General features: G+C 40.4%; 1 protein-coding gene across 7 annotated transcripts in view; it reads left to right on the top strand.

Annotated features, from left to right (window-relative positions):
- PPARG (peroxisome proliferator activated receptor gamma) overlaps positions 1 to 18,480 on the top strand; it is a 125,492-nt gene that overhangs the window by 80,879 nt on the left and 26,133 nt on the right. For all 7 annotated transcript variants that reach the window (XM_020872654.2, XM_070463430.1, XM_070463429.1 and 4 more), the window contains 3 exons: positions 610 to 779; positions 9,203 to 9,341; positions 14,507 to 14,706. In XM_020872654.2, the coding sequence (XP_020728313.1) occupies positions 610 to 779; positions 9,203 to 9,341; positions 14,507 to 14,706 (509 nt within the window). The remainder of the gene's footprint in view (positions 1 to 609; positions 780 to 9,202; positions 9,342 to 14,506; positions 14,707 to 18,480) is intronic.

The raw sequence follows: 18,480 nt of genomic DNA, 5'->3' as shown, positions 1-18,480 counted from the left end.
CAGTTGAAGCCTAATATGGAAATTTAATAGGCTTGATACTGACCAGGGGAAAGATAGTGCTTGCTTTCCAAAGTGTCTCTCTCTATCAAAGATCATTTTACAACCCATCTTTTCTGACGCAACATTGATGAGAACCTGGTCTCTTACTTTACATGTACCCTCAAGCCGGGCATACCATTTCCTTCTCAGTTCCTTTTGTGTTTCCTTTGCAAGAGTGGTTTAAAAACGCTTCTAAAATGCAGTATTTAAGTTGAAATGTATAATTTAATATTGTCATGAATGCCAAATACAGCCACAGAAAAATAACCTTCATGATCTCAAATATTATATATTTCCTGTGGGAACTTTAGTATTGTGAGGTATTGGAGGGCCATAGAACCACAAACTTAATTCCCCTCCCAATTTGTTTTCACAGGTGAGGCTCAGAGGCGTTGTGACTTGCATGTGATTACAAAGTCCACTTTTTCCTGTGTCTTTTTCATGTTCCATAGTGCATCTAACCTAATTAATAAAATATGATGATAAGGTGTACGATAGCGACATGCCCTGTTGCCTGTTTCGCGTTGTTTTTCCTGTGATAATTGTCTGCTCATGTTTTTCTGTACACAGGTGCAATCAAAGTGGAGCCTGTGTCCCCACCTTACTATTCTGAAAAGACTCAGCTGTACAGTAAGCCTCATGAAGAGCCTTCCAGTTCCCTCATGGCCATTGAGTGCCGGGTCTGTGGGGATAAAGCTTCAGGGTTCCACTATGGAGTTCATGCTTGTGAAGGATGCAAGGTAAAAAAAAAAAGATCGTTTTTGAAATAATTTGCTGAAAATGTACCTAGGTTTTCATTTCCTGTTGCAAACAGATGGCAAAGAACTGAGACAAAGCTGTCAAAATTCTAAATATCTTTGGTGAAACCCATTCTTTAGATGATATAATACTTGAAAACCTAGGAAAATTGTTAAAAAGCAAGGCTACTGTGCCTCACTTCCTTTTTTCCAAATTGGTCCTGTGCAGCGCTGATCTAATTCAAGCTTCACAGTTTGCAGATTACAAAAAAAGAAATTGCTTGTTCAAGGTAACATGGCATGACAGTGACAGGCTGACCCTGAACAGAACCCAGATTTCCTGAATCTCCTAATATTTTTTCTTTCCACTATACCATGTCATATTCTGTATATGTAGATAGATAGATAACCTTCATTTGAGCCTTACCACAGTCCTATAAGGTTGAGCTTATTTATGGCCACTTTGCAGGTGTAGAAATCTTGTGTCAGTGAGATTTTCCCATGGTCATCCACTGTAAGTGGCAGATCCATACACCTTCTGACTCCTAAACTGATACTGTATGTTTTCTTGTTCAGCATCAGTGTGAGCCATGAGTTATGGTCAGGCAAAGAGATACAGTCATTTTGGAAAAGAGATACCCTTTCTCTTCACCTCCTTTCTTTGTGAAAAAGGCTATTTTGGAAAGTTCATTTAGTAATATTCTGCCCAACTATTGAGAAAATGTTAATCTACTCATGTTTTAAAATGTAGTTTCTTTTAAAGGAATTAATTCTAATAGGCTCCATGAATAAAATAGTAATTGAATAGTATTTATTATATACTCTAGGGCTCAGAATAAATTGTTGATAAGTGTTTACCTTATAAAATAATGCTGCTTCTGTAAGATCAGGTTCAATTATCAGTAGGGCTTTTTGTTCAGAATGAAGATATGTGACAGCAGTTAGATAGGTTGGAAGATCTGGGTTCCTAACTGGACCATGAGCCAAAAAAGGGAGTTAATATTTACTGAATTTCTGCTATACACCAGATACTGTGCAAGATGCCTTTGTATATATTATATTTTTAACCATATCCTGCCTAAGTTTTCACATCTATAACATGATGGTGTTGATTTAGATGATCACTAAAGCCTCTTCAATCCAAAAGTTTATTTTTCTAAAGGCAACCTAATAAAGTGAAAGAGACAAATTAGTGGTTACCTGGCCACTTATCCACGGTCTGTAACCAATCACATGAGGATTTCAGCCCTCAGTCACTCATGTATAAAACAATTTGGCTAGAGTAGCTCGCCAAAGGGCTTCTGATTCATCTCTGGGTCTAAAAATTCCAAAATGACTCCTGGCAAGAGATGCTTTTATTTAAAACATGAAAACTCATTCATTCAGTGATTGAAACCAAACTAAAATATCTGTAACCTTATAGGAAATCATTATGTTCTCAAGGAGTAGTAAGAACCTGTCATTTTACTCTGTTAGATTTATGTAATTTTGAGGAAATTGTGGCTAAATTCTTAGAAGAACTTGAGGAAATCATCTAGTTTTGATCATCTTGGTAATTTATGCTGATAAATAAAGTAGGGTTGGTTAAGTTTCCACAATATTGTTTTTTTATGGGCTGGTAAAGCAGTTAGAAAACTATAAGTTTTAAGCAAATAGTTTCACTGTGATTCTATTCATCAGATATTTGTGGAGAGTTAACATTTCTGAGAACAGCTAAAAATTGAATTGCGATTTAAGGACTAACCAATCAACCAAAAATTGAAAGACAGATATTGTCAGCAGTTGCTTATAGTGTTAAAGCTAAGTTCTGAGAGCATAAAAACTTAGAAGAGCAAAGCAAGCAAAGAAGAAAAGTAGCAAAAAGAAGAGAAAAGAGGAAGGAGAAAACTCAAATGCCCTCTAGTTACAAACAGAAATGTTCTAAGGCAGAGACAGAGAATTAACACTTAAAACCTGATGAGTCCAGAGGAGTCCTTCACCTACCAGAGACGGACAAGCAAGTGCAGTAGAAGAAAATTAACAGTATTGTATAGTAACCTCTAGTAACTTGCAAACCGCCCAAAATAAAGATTACAGTCTTCCTAGGAAAGGAAATCAACCCTGAATATTCATTAGAAGGACTGATACTGAAGCTGTAGCTCCACTGCTTTGGCCACCTGACGGGAAGAGACAACCGTGGGAAAGGATCCTGATGCTGGGAAAGATTGACGGGAAAAGGAGAAGGAGCAACAGAGGATGAGGTGGTTAGATAGCATCAGGGACTCAATGGGCATGAATTTGAGCAGATTCTGAGAGATAGTGAAGGACAGGGAAGCCTGGCGCACTGCAGTCCATGGGGTTGCAAAGAGTGGGACGCGACTTAGTGGCTGAACGACAACAACAAGAAGACTAAAATACAAAGAGGGTTATGCTCACCACAGAAGGGAAAATAGGCATCTGCCCATTTTAAAGATAAGAAAAATGTTAGAGGAATAATATAATTTGGCTTCTCCAAGTATGTCAGCAGTTCTCAAAGTGTGGTTTGGGGGTGGGATCCCTACGACCTTTTCAAGATAACCATGAGGTTGATGCTATTTTCATAATAATATTAGCTTGTTTTTCACTCTCATGCTCTCAGGAATGTAAAGTGAAGTGTTCTAGAAGCTACATGACATGGAATGGTAGCGTAGTTCTAATGCCTGATGGAATGTGACCTGATTGTTCTTGTACATGATAATTTCTCAGGTTTTATTTCTAGTCTGATCAACGTCAATAGGTATAGCTCACATAAATTAAAACTGTTTAGAAACCTCAACGTTTTTGGGTGAGTAAAGTTTTGGGTCCTGAGACCAAAAAGTTTGAGAACTATTGTTTTAAGGTATGAGCCTGAAGACATGCTCACTCATTCTTTGGTGCCTTGGAGTTAAACAGAATTGCTGCCACACTCTGAATGCCGTCATTAGACCAGTTAGACCAGTGCCCATCAGTAATCAAAGAGACCACCTTAATGGGACTTCCTTGGTGGTCCAGGGGTTAAGAATCCACCTGCCAATGCAGGAGACATGGGTTCAATCCCTGGTCTGGGAACTAAGATCCCACATGCCCCAGGGCATGTAAGTCTATGCACCGCAACTGCTGAGCCCACATACCCTAGAGCCTGTGCTCCACGACCAGAGAAGCCTCTGCCCTGAGAAGCCCACACACTGAAAGTAGAGGGTAACCCCTGCCTGCTGCAGCCAGACGAAGCCAGTGTGCCCCAGTGAAGACCTGTCATAGCCATAAATAAACCTTAAAAAGACTCGGCCTTAGCTCACCAACAATACTCAGGGAAAGTGAAATTAACACACGTGTTAGACCGTGTTAGAAAAGGGTGTTTTGGCAATTTAACATTTGTCATTTCAGTAGAATGTGGGATATACCCATCACTAAAATACAGTTGACCACAAACCTACAAACTAATTTACGATAGGAAAAAAATAGCTATATTGCTCAAGATAGCTGTCAGTAGATCTTCTTAAGCATATTTACATGCCAGTGGAACAGTTTTATGTTGGTGACCCTTGCCAAAGTTCAGACAGGAATAAAAAGTTTGGATTTGGATTACAAGAAAACAGTGATAGATTCTTCAGTTATTAATATTACAGACTTAGGTAATATACAACCTGGAACTAATGAAAGATTCATATACTTTAGAACTTAGAAAGCTGACATTGCTTGCTTACAAATTGGACATTTTTTTCCCTGATAGATTTCATAATATTTTTATGTCTATAGTGAAAGATCATTTTAGAACCATAGACTTAGTAAAGATACAAGGAAATACTACCATACAATACTGTATAATCTATTTTTATATTTCTATGTATTTTTGTATTTCTACCTCAGGAAGAGTTTTTAGTATATTCCCATGCACCAGGGGCAGATCATTGATTCAGCCTCTGTGGGCCATATGGTTTCATGTTAAAGCTGACTGCAGGTCCAACACAAGGCATTTAATCTCATTGTAAAATTTAAATACCACTCTTAGATCTCATTGTACCTGAAGTTTTTTTACTAGTAAAGCAATGAAGGAGAGGTTGGAGAAAATGTTTTAAGGAAGAAATAAGCAGGCTTTATGTTCTCACAAGCAAGTGTGAAGATTTTATAATAAAAATATACACAAAGCGTTTTATGGTGACTGATGCATCTCCATCACACCAGTTCATAGACTTTATGGCGATCAGAACTGTGAGCTGTTGAAATTGCACTTCATTGTATGGACACTGATATAATAAAAATGAGTGTTTCTTTACTGGCAATGAAGAAAATTTTGGGGAAGCCTGCTTCATTCACCAAGTAAAGAAATAATTTTTTACAAAAAACTAAGTGAGAGCCTTGTATCTTCCTCTCTAGGTTTCTTGAAAAAGTCAGATGACAAGAAAGCAGTTGGTTATCATGAACTTAGTCTTAAAATTTTTTTAAAGTAAAAGCAGTTCCAAGCTTATGCTGGGGGTTGTATATACTTAGTTCAAGATTTTATATGCATGGCCAGTGCATATATGATATAGAGAATGATGATCCTTTAACATTGGAATCATTACAAAAAATGTGATACTCTTTGAAAGACTTCATAGGGGTCAACACGAAAAACAAATCACATTATGAACGTTAAACGTAAAAAACATAGTTATTTTATTAAAAGTCCTCATTTTCAACCATGCCAAAAAAGTAAGTACTCTGGGACCTGTCGGATAGCCGAGCAGCATTTTCAACTACTAGTATTGGGCTTTAAAAGTGAAACTCAGAGAAGCAGCCAAAGGTATCCTGAAAATATATGATCCAATGGCAAAAATCAAAGCAAGATTTCTCCACAGTATTTAACAGTGGCAACAGTTCTGTACTTTAGCCTTCTGTGAATCAGTCAGGGGGAAAATGCCTTTTAAATATTCAAAGCGTCTTAGAACCCTCTGAGAATTAAAGAGGTTTACCTTCCTTTCCAGCATACCCTACATAGGACATATCCTTTGAGATATTGCTGATCTCACAAGAGGTAGGAAAAACTCTCTAAAACATTAGTAGCGAAACAAGCAAATAATCCTAGGTCTTGAACTGAGCTGCAGGCACACTTGGAGGGACAGAGTTTCCTCATGATAGATGCCCAGCTTCTGAGTTGAGCCAGAATTCCCAAGAGAGTCTGAAATAGTCATGAGTCAGTGGCACTCCTGACTTCCAACAGAAGGATCTTCAAATTCTCTTCGGAGGAAAGAATTCCTGATTTAGACCCTGTAGGATTCTCACAATTTAAGGTCAAGAAATTACTTCAAAATAAAATATCAGCAAGCACATAAATAGGCAGCTTGCTTGATGACATTCATCAGAGGTAAACAAGCAAACAGAACTCTCCACCCTTACCCAAGAATGTAGATATTGGAACTGCCTGATCCAGAACGTACAGCTCTGTATGAGTTGTTTAAAGATAGAGGGCAGAATCATAGCAATAAATGAACAATAATAGACTATCAAGAATAACCAACAGTCTTGAAAATAAGTGAAACTTCTATAAGTGAAAAATACGATCATTGAAATAAAAATGCTATGCAAGGGTTAAATAGCATACTGTACACAGCAGAAAAAAAGGATTACCAAACTGAAAGATATGTGCAAAGAAGTTATTAAGAATGAAACCAACAATGTCTTAAAGAACATATCCCACCTGGAATCTGCTAGAATTTGAAGCCTCTTTTACTTTTTGAAGAATTCATAAGGTCTTTGAATATTAAAAATATGTCTTCTTTACTAATGAAGAGTAATATACAGAACTCTTCTCACTGATGAACTTTGGTGAGAAATGTTTGCTTTTCCCTACTTTTGCCATTGCAGAAGTTTTTTTTTTTTTTTTTTTTTGGTCATCTTATTTGGCTGTTCTGATGTTTACCCTTGTGATCAACATTAATGGCAAGAAGATAAAAAGTATAAAAGAGAAATTCAGAAATACTGAAGGCTTAAAAAGAAAGTCTAAGTGGAGTACAGGAACCAATGAACTAGTGAGACCCTGATGCAGAAAATGTCCAAGAAAATAAAGAAACCCATGGCTAGACACACTGCGGTAAACTGCAGAGTACAAGAAGCAAAGAGAATTAAGTGCAAAATCAAGGTCAGATGACAACAGACATCTCAATGGAAACAATGAAAGCACAGAGACAATGGAATCCAGATTGTTAAAGAGGAAAAACTGAGTACCCTGTGACTCTTTCAAGAATGAGAGCAAAATGAAAAGGTTTACAAGTTAAAAAAAAAAAACTGAAGTTAAAAAGTTAAAAAGACTGAAGCAGTATTCTTCAAGGATAGTAAGCCATAGAGAGGAAAATCTATTTGCAAAATCCGTATGTAGTATGATACTACTTAATAAAGCCCTCAATCAAGCATACCTAGGCAATGTATTATTTAGTTTATAGGCTATATGATAAAGCTGTGTTTTTTTAAAGGTCAGGGAAATGATAAGCTCAAAATTAGGGTTATGATTATATTGTCAAGCAGCCACAGGAGTGGCAGTTGGATAAGGGAAGAACACATAAGTGCATGCACATGGCTGGTTATGATTTTAAGTGTTGAGTTGGATAATGGGCTCATGTGTGATAATTATGTTATTGTGATTTATAGTGAAAGTCACTCAGTTGTGTCCGACTCTTTGTGACCCCATGGGCTGTGGCCCACCAGGCTCTTCTGTCCATGGGATTCTCCAGGCCAGAATACTGGAGTGGGTAGCCATTCCCTTCTCCAGGGGACCTTCCCAACCCAGGGACTGAACCCAAGTCTCCCACATTGCAGGTGGATTCTTTACCATATGAGCCAGCAGGGGAGCCCAGTATGTTTCACAGTTACATGTATTTCCTACATGTTTGTAATTATTACATTTAATAAGATAGCTTCAAAAACTGAAAGGAAAAAAGTGTGCCAATGACCTTGTAATATCTCAGTCATAGTTTAGAATCTCAAAATATCAGAGATGGCCCAGAAAGGAAGTTAAATGACACATGCTTATTCAACAAAAAAATTTAATGGGGCACTATTGTTAGTGTTCGGGTTACATCCAGGGACATAAGAGACCATCCCTGTCCCCAGGGAGCTCAGAATTATAGTTGGGCGGTAAGGGAGGGGCAGAAAATAAATAACTAAATTATGTGGTACACTAGGAGGTCATAACTGCTAATGGAGTGGGGAGATGGCGGGTAAGAGCAGAATAAAGGAGAGCAGGAACTGCCAGTGAGAGGTGGGGACAGGGACAGCCCACAGTATTGAATAAGGGAGATAAGACTCATTAAGATGCTGAGACGTTAACACAGCTTGAAGGCAGTCAGGGAAACAGGTGATTGTATGTTTCCAGCATGAGCTTTCCGCATGAGAGAAGGAAGTTGAGAGTGCCTCCGGGTCTGGGGTTGTGACAGCTAATGTGGAGAAAGTTGCAGTAAAGTAAGCTCATAGGGTGTGACCAGGACTTCAGTGGTGGTTGTGCTGGGCTAGAGGTAACGTTAGATTTCCAAGTGAAGTTGTCAAGTAAACAGCTTAACATACTTGTCTAGAGTTCAAGGTAGAAATCTGGAGAAAGTAAAAATGCATGTCAGTGGTAGAATCAATCCTCATATAGTGCTTTTTGTATTCAAACAGGGCCAGATAAATTTGAAAGAATTAAAAAGTGAGTTTCATGAAAATGAATGCAATAGAAATGAGTAGAAATATTCTCAGCAACAACAAGATGGAGTTAGAAAACATTTCTCGTTAGAATTTTTTCAGGTCTTTCAAAAATAAACGTAGCAGAATTCAGCCTCAAGTTGACATGTTTGCTATTTTGAGATAGTGGTCAAGTTTCTGAGAACTTATATATTACATCTCCTGTTATTTTCTCTTATCTCTGTTTGTAGGCTACAGTGATTATGGAACACTCTTTCAAATGCATAAATAAATGAAACCAATTTTGTAGGAAATTATGCAACATAGAGAATTCCAAAAAAATTACCCACATGTGGATTTTTATTGGCCTTGCTCATGTTTTAGAATGAAATGACTCTAAGTTTGCCAAACTGCTTAGCACAATTATAAGGTTAGGGCATGCTGCTGGAATGATTTACAGAGAGACTGAACTGATTACATGGTGTTTTATTTGCATTACATTAAATCCAGAGCACTTCTTAGGGCTTGCTGAAATCCAGATGTGGGGCCAAGATGCTCTGAATGACATCAGTGGGTTGTGGTCACTAAGAGCTAAAAAAGGGACACTGGCGATCCTCTGTTTCTTTAGTTTATAGCAGAGAAAACCGGGAGAGGTTAAGTGATTTGTCTAAAGTCACCACTGATGAAATGTGTCAAGAGCCTACAGTATCTAATACTCAGGCCAGTGTGGGTTTAAGCCATTGTCACAAACACTTAACACTTGCTTCTCCCCCCCCCCCCCCACCAATATTCCTTTGTAGGGTTTCTTCCGGAGGACAATCAGATTGAAACTTATTTATGATAGGTGTGATCTTAACTGTCGGATCCACAAGAAAAGTAGAAATAAATGTCAGTACTGTCGGTTTCAGAAGTGCCTTGCTGTGGGGATGTCTCATAATGGTAAGTGAGCACTTTGTGCCCCGCACTCGATGCTTCTCATCACAGCTGCTAGATCCGTAGACCCAAGGGCTGTGGCTGAAAACGTGTACAGTTTTCCCACAGATTGCCAGATTTCAGAATATTGCATGCCAATAAAGCGTCTCTCAATTAGGTCAGAGTTGTTCAGCTTTAAGTGTGAATCCTTCTCTCTTGTAGTTGGGCATTTGCCACGATGGGAGAAAAGACTGGGAAGTCTGGGCGGTAATGAAAGTTACTGTAGAGTTCTGAAACACATGTAATATGAAGTTGTGATTAATTTTTTGTGTTGCTTTAATAGTATTAAAAAAAAGAATTGTAAGTGTAAATAGTTTCTACTTTATTTTATTTTTTTATTTTATAGGAGCATGGTTGATTTACAGCTATGGGTTAGTTTCAGGGGTACACCAAGGTGGCTCAGTTAAACATATGCATATAGCCACTTTTTCTTTTTTTTTTTAAAGATTCTTTTCCCATGTAGGCCATTCAGAGTGTTGAGCAAAGTTCCCTGTGCTAGACAGCAGATTATTGCTAGGTATCTGTTTTATAAACATTAGTTTCTACTTTAAATGTAAGAAAATTCTGATTTATGGATATGGAACTTTAGTGGTATATCAGACATAGATATATGTCCTTTTTTTCTCTTTACTATGCAGAAATGAGCGGAACCCTATCCTTCACTTTGTACAGCATACCATTTGTGGATTAAGCAAGTATTTTTTAAAGTTCCACAAAGCTTCAATAGGAGAGTAAAGCATTCTACTTTTTTGAACCTGTATCTTAAGTGAAGCTTATAGTTAGGAGTGTCGGCTTAAGGGCAGGACTGTTGAAGACCCATGTTTTCATGAACTGAAGAACTAACTCAGTACAGTCATGGGAGATAGCCCTGTTTGAAGAAATAGCTCTTAATCGCCATTTGGCTCTTATTGGTTGACTGGCTCACAAGACAGATTTTTGATGTAACTTGGTAGTATTATATTTGTCAAGTATTCATCAATTCTTTCAAAAGTTATTATGGGCTTAGAGATACATTGATAAAATGCCAAAGTAATCAAATTAAATCTGAAGTCTCATGTCATCGTATGCCCTATTTTTTCTTTCTTTTACCTTTTCCTCTCTCAAAACTGATCTGGTAAGAAGATATAATATTTGAAGTCAGCCGTCATCTATGAGGACTCCAAAGCATCTGTGAAAATTAAATTTTTGTTCCATCATGCAGATTTTTTTTTAACAGCAAGAACCAAGATATTTGGGAATCACTAATTGAATAGGTCTTCTACCCTTTAACAGTGGTTTACAAAATTATATTTGTATCATTAATATGGGGTCATTTTCTCTAAAGGCAAGAATGTATTTTGAATAGTTCTACCAACTATATTAGACAGGATAGAAATTTGGTCCAACTTTCCTAACAATTGATTACATCTGCTGTCTATACAACTTCAGTCATTAATTGCAGGATAATTTGCTGGTTTAATTCTACCAATTTCCTTTTTATTTCAGACTTCGTAAAGCAAGGGTACATTTTCAGTTGAAGGATTACATTTTAGGTGATGTGATCATGTTGCAGTAAATTTATTTTATCTTTATGAAGAAATCTTTGACTTTGAGGTCATTGTTATAAATATCATGTAGGAAAAGATGCCAGTTTTGCTTTCAATTATATTTACTTTTTGTCCTTTAAAAATTGTCACTTTTCATATTGAAGTACAATATGTTTTCAGTTGTTTGCACACATTCATCTAAAATATATCTCTTATTGCTTATTGTTTATAGGCAAATAATTTAAAGTGCAACTTTTATAGTATTGATGGTATAATTTTCTCTTTCCAGAAAAGTCAAAGCTAGCATAAGCATGATAATTAGGTCGTCTTTTGCCTTTTTGTGCCCATTAGCTTACTCTATTAAGAGAGAGGAGCAGCCTTGTAGAGAGTGTTCGGTTAATTCTTACAAAGGTGAAAAAGGAAAGAGATTAAATATCATGGTATCAAAGATCATACTTTAGCATTTACAGGATTGCAAACATGACTAAGAAAATCCATTTTGAGGGGTTTTTTTTATGGAAATGGGCTGCACAGAAAAGAAAACAGCTAGGTTTTCCCTATTCCATCCACTTTAGACAGAAGTTTTATTTTTCACAAATATGAAAAGTTAGTGAAACCTTAGCTTTACAGAGTTAAGCATCTTTGGCTTAGACGGTAAAGAATCTGCCTGCAATGCGGGAAACCCGGGTCAGTCCCTGGGTCGGGAAGATCCCCTGGAGAAGAGAATGGCTCTGCCTGGTGGGCTACAGTCCACGGGGTTCGCAAGGAGTCAGACACAACTGAGCCACTGACACTTACATTTTCACTCGCTTTACTGATTAGGATGTTGTAGTATATAAATGATGCCTTTTTTCTTTTAATTAAAAAAGAAAAGCTGACAACTTTCAAAATAACTTCCTAGCAGCATGTTAAATTCTAGAAAAGTGGTTTCACAAATTTCTGTGGCTCTCCCCATTTTAAGGTACTTCTCGTCTTTCTTGCAAACAAAAGCACCAGTGTATGTTGCAAAAAAGAAAAACAGGAATGGCAAATGACTTTAAACTGCAACATGTTACTTTTTGTTTCTTTAGTCTTCTTTGTGGTATGGGGAAAATCTCCCCAAATCCAAATAACTTTCAGCAGATGTAACAGAGTGCGAAGTCCTAAGGCAGAGGCTGTGGTACTCACACCTTCACGGGGTTCATTACTGCCCACACTTCAGCCTCCACCTCCTCTCCCACTGCTGCTCTTTGCACCTACATTCCAGACAAGCTGTGTTCTTGGCTGTTGCTGCGAATTACCCAGTGATAGAACACCTCTGGGCTCTGCTTCCTCTGCCCTTCCTTCCCTGTCAAAATCCTAGCTGGTGTTGAAGGCCCAACTCAAACACCGTCTCTTCCAGCCAGTTTCTAATTCCCCATTCTTTCTCTTCTGGGTGCTGTAAGCACCATGTTCTCAGAAAGCAAGGGGGCAGACAGACCTGTCTCGCCAAAAACCAGACTACTGAAAACAGTAAAAAAGGAGAAGTCAGAGAGGGAAAAGTCAGGGAGGCCCATCAGGAGGCCAGTGCAATATTGTGAACTCAGACATTGGGCAGGGTGAGAAGTGGCGGCATTGAAAGAAACATCACAGCCGTGACCAGTGAATGCACACGTCTGAGGGGAGAGAGGTTGTCAGAGATTGCTCGAGGTGCTTAGTTTGGGTGACAGAGTGAGTTAATCCAGAAAGGAAAACAGGAAGAGGAGACAATTTGAAGGGGAAATGAAAAGTTTGATTTTCTATTACGTTAAATCATGGCTCAGACGGTTGAGAATCTGCCTGCAGGAGACCCAGGTTTGATCCTTGAGCTGGGAAGATCCCCTGGAGAAGGGAATGGGACCCCGCTCCAGTATTCTTGCCTGGGGAACCCCGTGGACAGAGGAGCCTGGTGAGTTACAGTCCATGGGTTGGCAAAGAAACACAACTGAGCCAGTAACTTGAGGTGCCTATAGAATATCCAGCATCCACAGGCCAAGGGACACAGGAAGAAGTGAAAAATAAGGATACAAATCTCAGAGAAGAGAGGGCAGGAGTCTTTAGCACATTTTCTGCCTTAGAGAGAAAACTTGAGCTAGGAATAACAGCATGTAAATGAAGGAAGAGGGGCTTTCACAGAGGTCTGGAAAATAGCCGACAGAAAGATATGGGGAGCCAGAGAGGCAGAGACCAGTCTGAGAAACTTTTGAAATTAGAGGGTGGAGAAGGTCAGCAGTGTGAAGGGCTGGGAGGAAGCTGGGGAGCTCAAGCAGAACGAACACTTAGAACAGGCCCCTAGATGTGGCCGTTAGAGGAGCTGGAGGGGCCTTTGAAAGAGTAGAGTTTTGGTGAATTTAAATGAGGAGAAGCTAGGCTGCAGTGGTGCTGTGTGCTCAGTCATGTCCTACTCTTGGCAACCCAGTGAACTGTAGCCCGCCAGACTCCTCTGTCCCCGGGATTCTCCAGGCAAGAATACTGGCGTGGGTTGCCATTTCCTCCTCCAGGGGATCTTCCCGACCCAGGGATGGAACCTGCGTCTCTTGCTTCTCCTGCACTGGCAGGCAGATTCTTCACCACTGAGCCACCAGGGAAGCCCGCTCGCTACGCTTGATCCTCGCCAAAAGGCCGAGAAGTGATTGCAGTGGGTTGGGAGGCAAAGAGTGAGACAGTGAGGGGCGATAGCTCTTTCAGTAAGTCCAGTGGTGGAGGAAAGAGCATGAGGGGGATCGTACTGGGGCCAGAACCGTAAACCCTGCTTAGATGGAAGGGAAGGAGCTGGTAGAAAGCAGAGCAGGAGAGGGAGAGAATAATCCATGCATATGTAGGCTCTCTTTTATATTTTGGATCTGCCATACACATCCTTTTCATCCTTGTGTCCCCTGGTCCAGTTTGTTGAGCCGGTATCTTCCATCAAACAGGTGTTCAGTGAATGAATTAAACGATGTCATGTAAGCCTTCAGAGTCAGAAGATGAGGCTGTAGTATCTTGCTCTTCTTGACTTTGGAGAGAAACCTGGACAGATGTTTAAATGTCCTCTCCAAATAGTTTGAAAAACGTTACCCCCAACTTAAAAATTACTTAATCGTGGTGATAAGACTGCCCCTTGTTTTACTGTAGAGGAGCTAGAAAATAAAATGATTGCCAAGTCCTGCAAAACCTCCAAATGCACATATTTTTTCCCTCAAGAAAGAGAGGTGGAAAAACATAACTTATTGGCAACAGTCATATGAAAAGCAGTAGTTTTATTTTTCATACAAGTCTCACTTACAGGCTACAGCTGTTGCAAAATAAACATGTTAAAAGTGGAAAAACTGACCATGAGACGAAGCCTTACTCATTGTCAAAAGCCTGATATGACTGCAAATTCACCCCTTAGATATTAAAGGACAAAAATATTTTTAATAAGACTCAACCTAATTCACTTGCCACCCCTCCCATGTTCATTGCAGCATGATTTATAATAGCTAAGACATGGAGACTACCTAAGTATCCTCTGATGGATGAAAGGATAAAGAAGTTGTGATATGTATATATATACACACAGGAATATATATATATGTATCTACAGGAATGAATGCACTGATGCATCCTGCCCTTTCTCTTCTTCTGTAGCCATCAGGTTTGGGCGCATGCCCCAGGCCGAGAAGGAGAAGCTGTTGGCGGAGATCTCCAGCGATATCGACCAACTGAACCCAGAGTCTGCTGACCTCCGGGCCCTGGCAAAGCATTTGTATGACTCCTACATTAAGTCCTTCCCGCTGACCAAAGCGAAGGCGAGGGCGATCTTGACGGGAAAGACGACAGACAAATCAGTTAGTTCTCTTCTGTCTTCATTTGGGGTGGCTGGGTTTTGTTGTTTTCCCTTTGAGTAAATGACTTACCGTGTTATGCACAGACGTGGTAAAGAATCCGCCTGCCATGCAGGAGAACCCAGTTCAATCCCTGGGTGGGGCAGATCCCCTGGAGAAGGGGATGGCAATCCACTCCAGTATTCTTGCCTGGGGAATCCCACGAACAGAGTAGCCTGGCAGGCTACCGTCCATAGGGTTGCCAAGTCGGACACGACTGAGCGACTAAGCACCCATGCACACCCACACATGGTACTGCTCTGTGGTTGGCTGGTACCTACTGCAGGCTGAGAGAGAGTTTTCAGATACGGTAAATAAACACTATTTTGAGTAGGGAAAAACTCCTTCAAGCTCTCCTAATAAAATTTTTGAGACTCGTATAGGAAGATACAGGTCACCTTGGTGGTGGTTTAGTTGCTAAGCCGTGTCCGACTCTGCAGCAGGTCACCTTAACTTGAACAAATGAACTCAGGCTCCCCTCATGCCACCATGCTCTTTCAGGATCCGTATCTTTTCTTGGCATCAAAATCACTGGCCACATTTGTATGCCTTCAAGCAGCCCAGTTTTTCTCTGGGAAGGGCCTGACCTAGGTTTGGAAAAGGTGGTCGATCCCATGATTGTATCGTGCAGAACTACTCAAGTAGTTCTTGAAAACTACTCAAGAACTACTCAAGTTCTTGCAGAACTACTCAAGTACCTCTCAGAAGTTTTCTATGGGGCATAAAAATATATTTTGAATATCACACCACCTTTCTTTCCTTTAGTGCTGTCTTGATTATTATCCCCAGGGAGCTGGGAGCTCTGTCCCCGTGTCGTGTATTTGAGTTTTACCTTCTCAGAGGCTCTGAGCAGCCTGGGCTAGTACAGGGGATTCTCAAACATCAGAGGCGCACTGATGACCTGTTTAGGAAACCCAGAGTGGGTGATAATGGTGGTTGAGTCTGTTTTCCAAGAAGTAGAATTCTTCCCTGATAACAAGCTGAGAAAGCACATGGGAATTATGTTGAAACGAACTATAATTGTGCCGGAACTCTGGCCCTAGTCCTGCCATCACCTTCAGCTGTGACCTGGATCCCATCTCTGGACCACAGTGTTCACAGGCAGGGTCTGGTTTTGAGTACAATGTCTGTAGCAGGTTCCTAGGGCAGTTAGAGCCACAGGACATTCTGAAGACACTGTCCCAACCCTTGAAAGCCTCTTCATGTTGTCATTTATTTTCAGATGCACACCTGAACAGATGAACAGAAATATGTAACTCTCTCCCCACTCAATTTTCTTTGGGGGAAATTTTATCACCTGTTACTGTATTTTGATGACTGTCTCAAAACATTATTTTTTTTTCTTTTAGCTATACCATAAGAGTAGAATCAGCTAATAGAAAAAGAAAACCTTTTATGTAGTTGGCTGCGTAAAAAGTCAACTATCAAGAAGGGCAGTGGGTTTCCTGACTGCCAGAGAGATCACTGGTACCCTAACAGTATTATACCTATATCCAGCTGTTTACAGGTTTTTAAAAATCTTCAACATTCATTATGTTCAAGACCCACACTACTTTGCAGCTGCTATTATTATGCTCTTTTGTTCTCCTCCCAGAAGCCAGTCTTGCCCATTGGCCAGCAATGGCCTGGTGGACAGAGACTCTGTGTTGTGAAATTCCCAAGAATTTTCACCTTGGGAAAGCATTCTAAGTGATGGTTTATTTTTATGAATGTTTAGAACAGCAGGAATGTCCCACCTTGTTCTGCTGCCCCAATACCTGCACAGTCAAGAAATTTTCCTTGTGTTGTTTTGTTCTTCTCGAATTCCAGTGAGGACCTACTGTCTTCCATAGGGCAGGCAACAGGTTGTGCGTCATGATAAAGCTGAGTCTAGGGCTTCCCTGGCAGCTCAGTGATCAAGAACCCCCCTGCCAATGCAGGAGACCTGGGTTCAGTCCGTGGGTCGGGAAGATCCCCTGGAGGAGGAAACAGCAAGCCACTCTAGGATTCTTGCCCGGAGAATCCCGTGGACAGCGGAGCCTGGCGGACTACAGTCCACGGGGTCTCAAAAGTGTCAGACGCGACTTAGCGAGGAAACAACGAAAAGCAGAGTCTATGTATTCTTTAAACGAAAAAATGAGAGCACAGCAAAACAAAAACGAATGGCCCCGGCCTAGCTCACTTTACTGTGGAAGGTAAACTGTGTTCATTTAAAGGTTAGGGAAACAAGAAAACCAGAGCAGCCTGGCTGAATAGAGTTAACAGTGGAAGGCAGCCTGCGCCAGTTCTCTGAGAGCCCCGAGTGTGACAGGAGCCAGGCAGGAGACCCTGAGCTGGGAGCGGTTTGGTGACCAGGGAGAGCCCAGGGCACACTGTCTACTCCAGTTTGCCTCGGGCCGTTCAGTTTCCAGGAGCTAGTTTCTCACCTCTTTATCTCCCCATCCAGACCTGCAATCCACACTGGAAGTCCTATTAATTTAATAGTACCTGAAAGATAAGAGGAAAGCATTAAAAAAAATTTTTTTTTTCTCCAGTAGTCAAGATTTTAAACTTATACTTCCAGTGGCCAGCATACTCTTCCGTGTGTTAATTGAGAGGTCCAGAGCCCAATTCACCATAAATCACTTTAAAAGCTCACGGCAATTGAGTCTTTGGCTCTAAATCTTTGAGTTTAAATGAAGGTAATTGTAGGCTCTTTTAGTGTGTTAGTTGCTCAGTCGTGTCTGACTCTTTACGACTCCATGGACTGTAGCCCGCCAGGCTCCTCTGTCCATGAAATTCTCCAGGCAGGAATACTGGAGTGGGTTGCCATTCCCTTCTCCAGGGGATCTTCCCAACCCAGGGATTGAACCAGGTCTCCTGCATTGCAGGTGGATTCTTTACATCTGAGCCACCTGGGAACCAAGGCTCTTTATGGGGTATTAAATGTTAGTATCTCAGTTGTATCTGACTCTTTGTGACCCCGTGGACTATAGCCCGCCAGGCTCCTCTGTCCATAGGATTCTCCAGGCAAGAATACTGGAGTGGGTTTCCATTCCCTTCTTCCAGGGGGTTTTGTGGGGGGAGAGTGGGGGAAGCCCCAAAGTTTTATGGGGTAAATAGATATTAAGCTATTTTAAGAGAAAATGCCATATAATGCTTAATTATCGGCTTCCCCTTATAGTAACTAAGACTGTGCTTTGTCTATAATAGTTACTCAAAATGTGTTTGCTTAATTGAATTAAAAGCTGCTGCCTATGCCCTTTGAAATTCTGGACTTTCATCAGAAGGCCTTTAGCCCAAGATTTGCTCACCAACCTGGACATCATTAAAAATCTGGATGGAGGCAGAATTGCCTCTTGTTAGGGTCTGGGAAGGAAAGAGAGACTGGGCCAAATTAGAATAATCCACCCTCTGATTACACAAAGCTGAAATAGAATTGTTTGGCTCTCTGTTTTCTCCTTATCTTGCAAAATCAAATTAAGCACTAGTGGAAAGAAATAGTGCAGAGAGGAATATGGGAAAGGGAAAAAAATAAAATCAGAATGTGATTTCCAATGAGACTAGAGATTTGTTCTTTATCTTACATAGTCATGTTATTCATTTGATAGCATCTATCTCAGGGCTATTGTGTTATCTCTTCTTGGCCAGGACTTTTGAAAGTGAAGATTTGCATTGATAGGAAAAATTTTGCAGAAGGGCGGACTCTTGAGAGGATGGGGGGATCTGGAAAAGGGGCCACGGCTGGTGCAGGAGAGCCATTTGGGTCTCGCTGCACAC

This window comes from Odocoileus virginianus, unplaced genomic scaffold (assembly GCF_023699985.2).
Source record: "Odocoileus virginianus isolate 20LAN1187 ecotype Illinois unplaced genomic scaffold, Ovbor_1.2 Unplaced_Contig_2, whole genome shotgun sequence".
NCBI classification, from domain to species: domain Eukaryota; kingdom Metazoa; phylum Chordata; class Mammalia; order Artiodactyla; family Cervidae; genus Odocoileus; species Odocoileus virginianus.
This window is presented reverse-complemented; position numbering and strand designations above follow the sequence as displayed.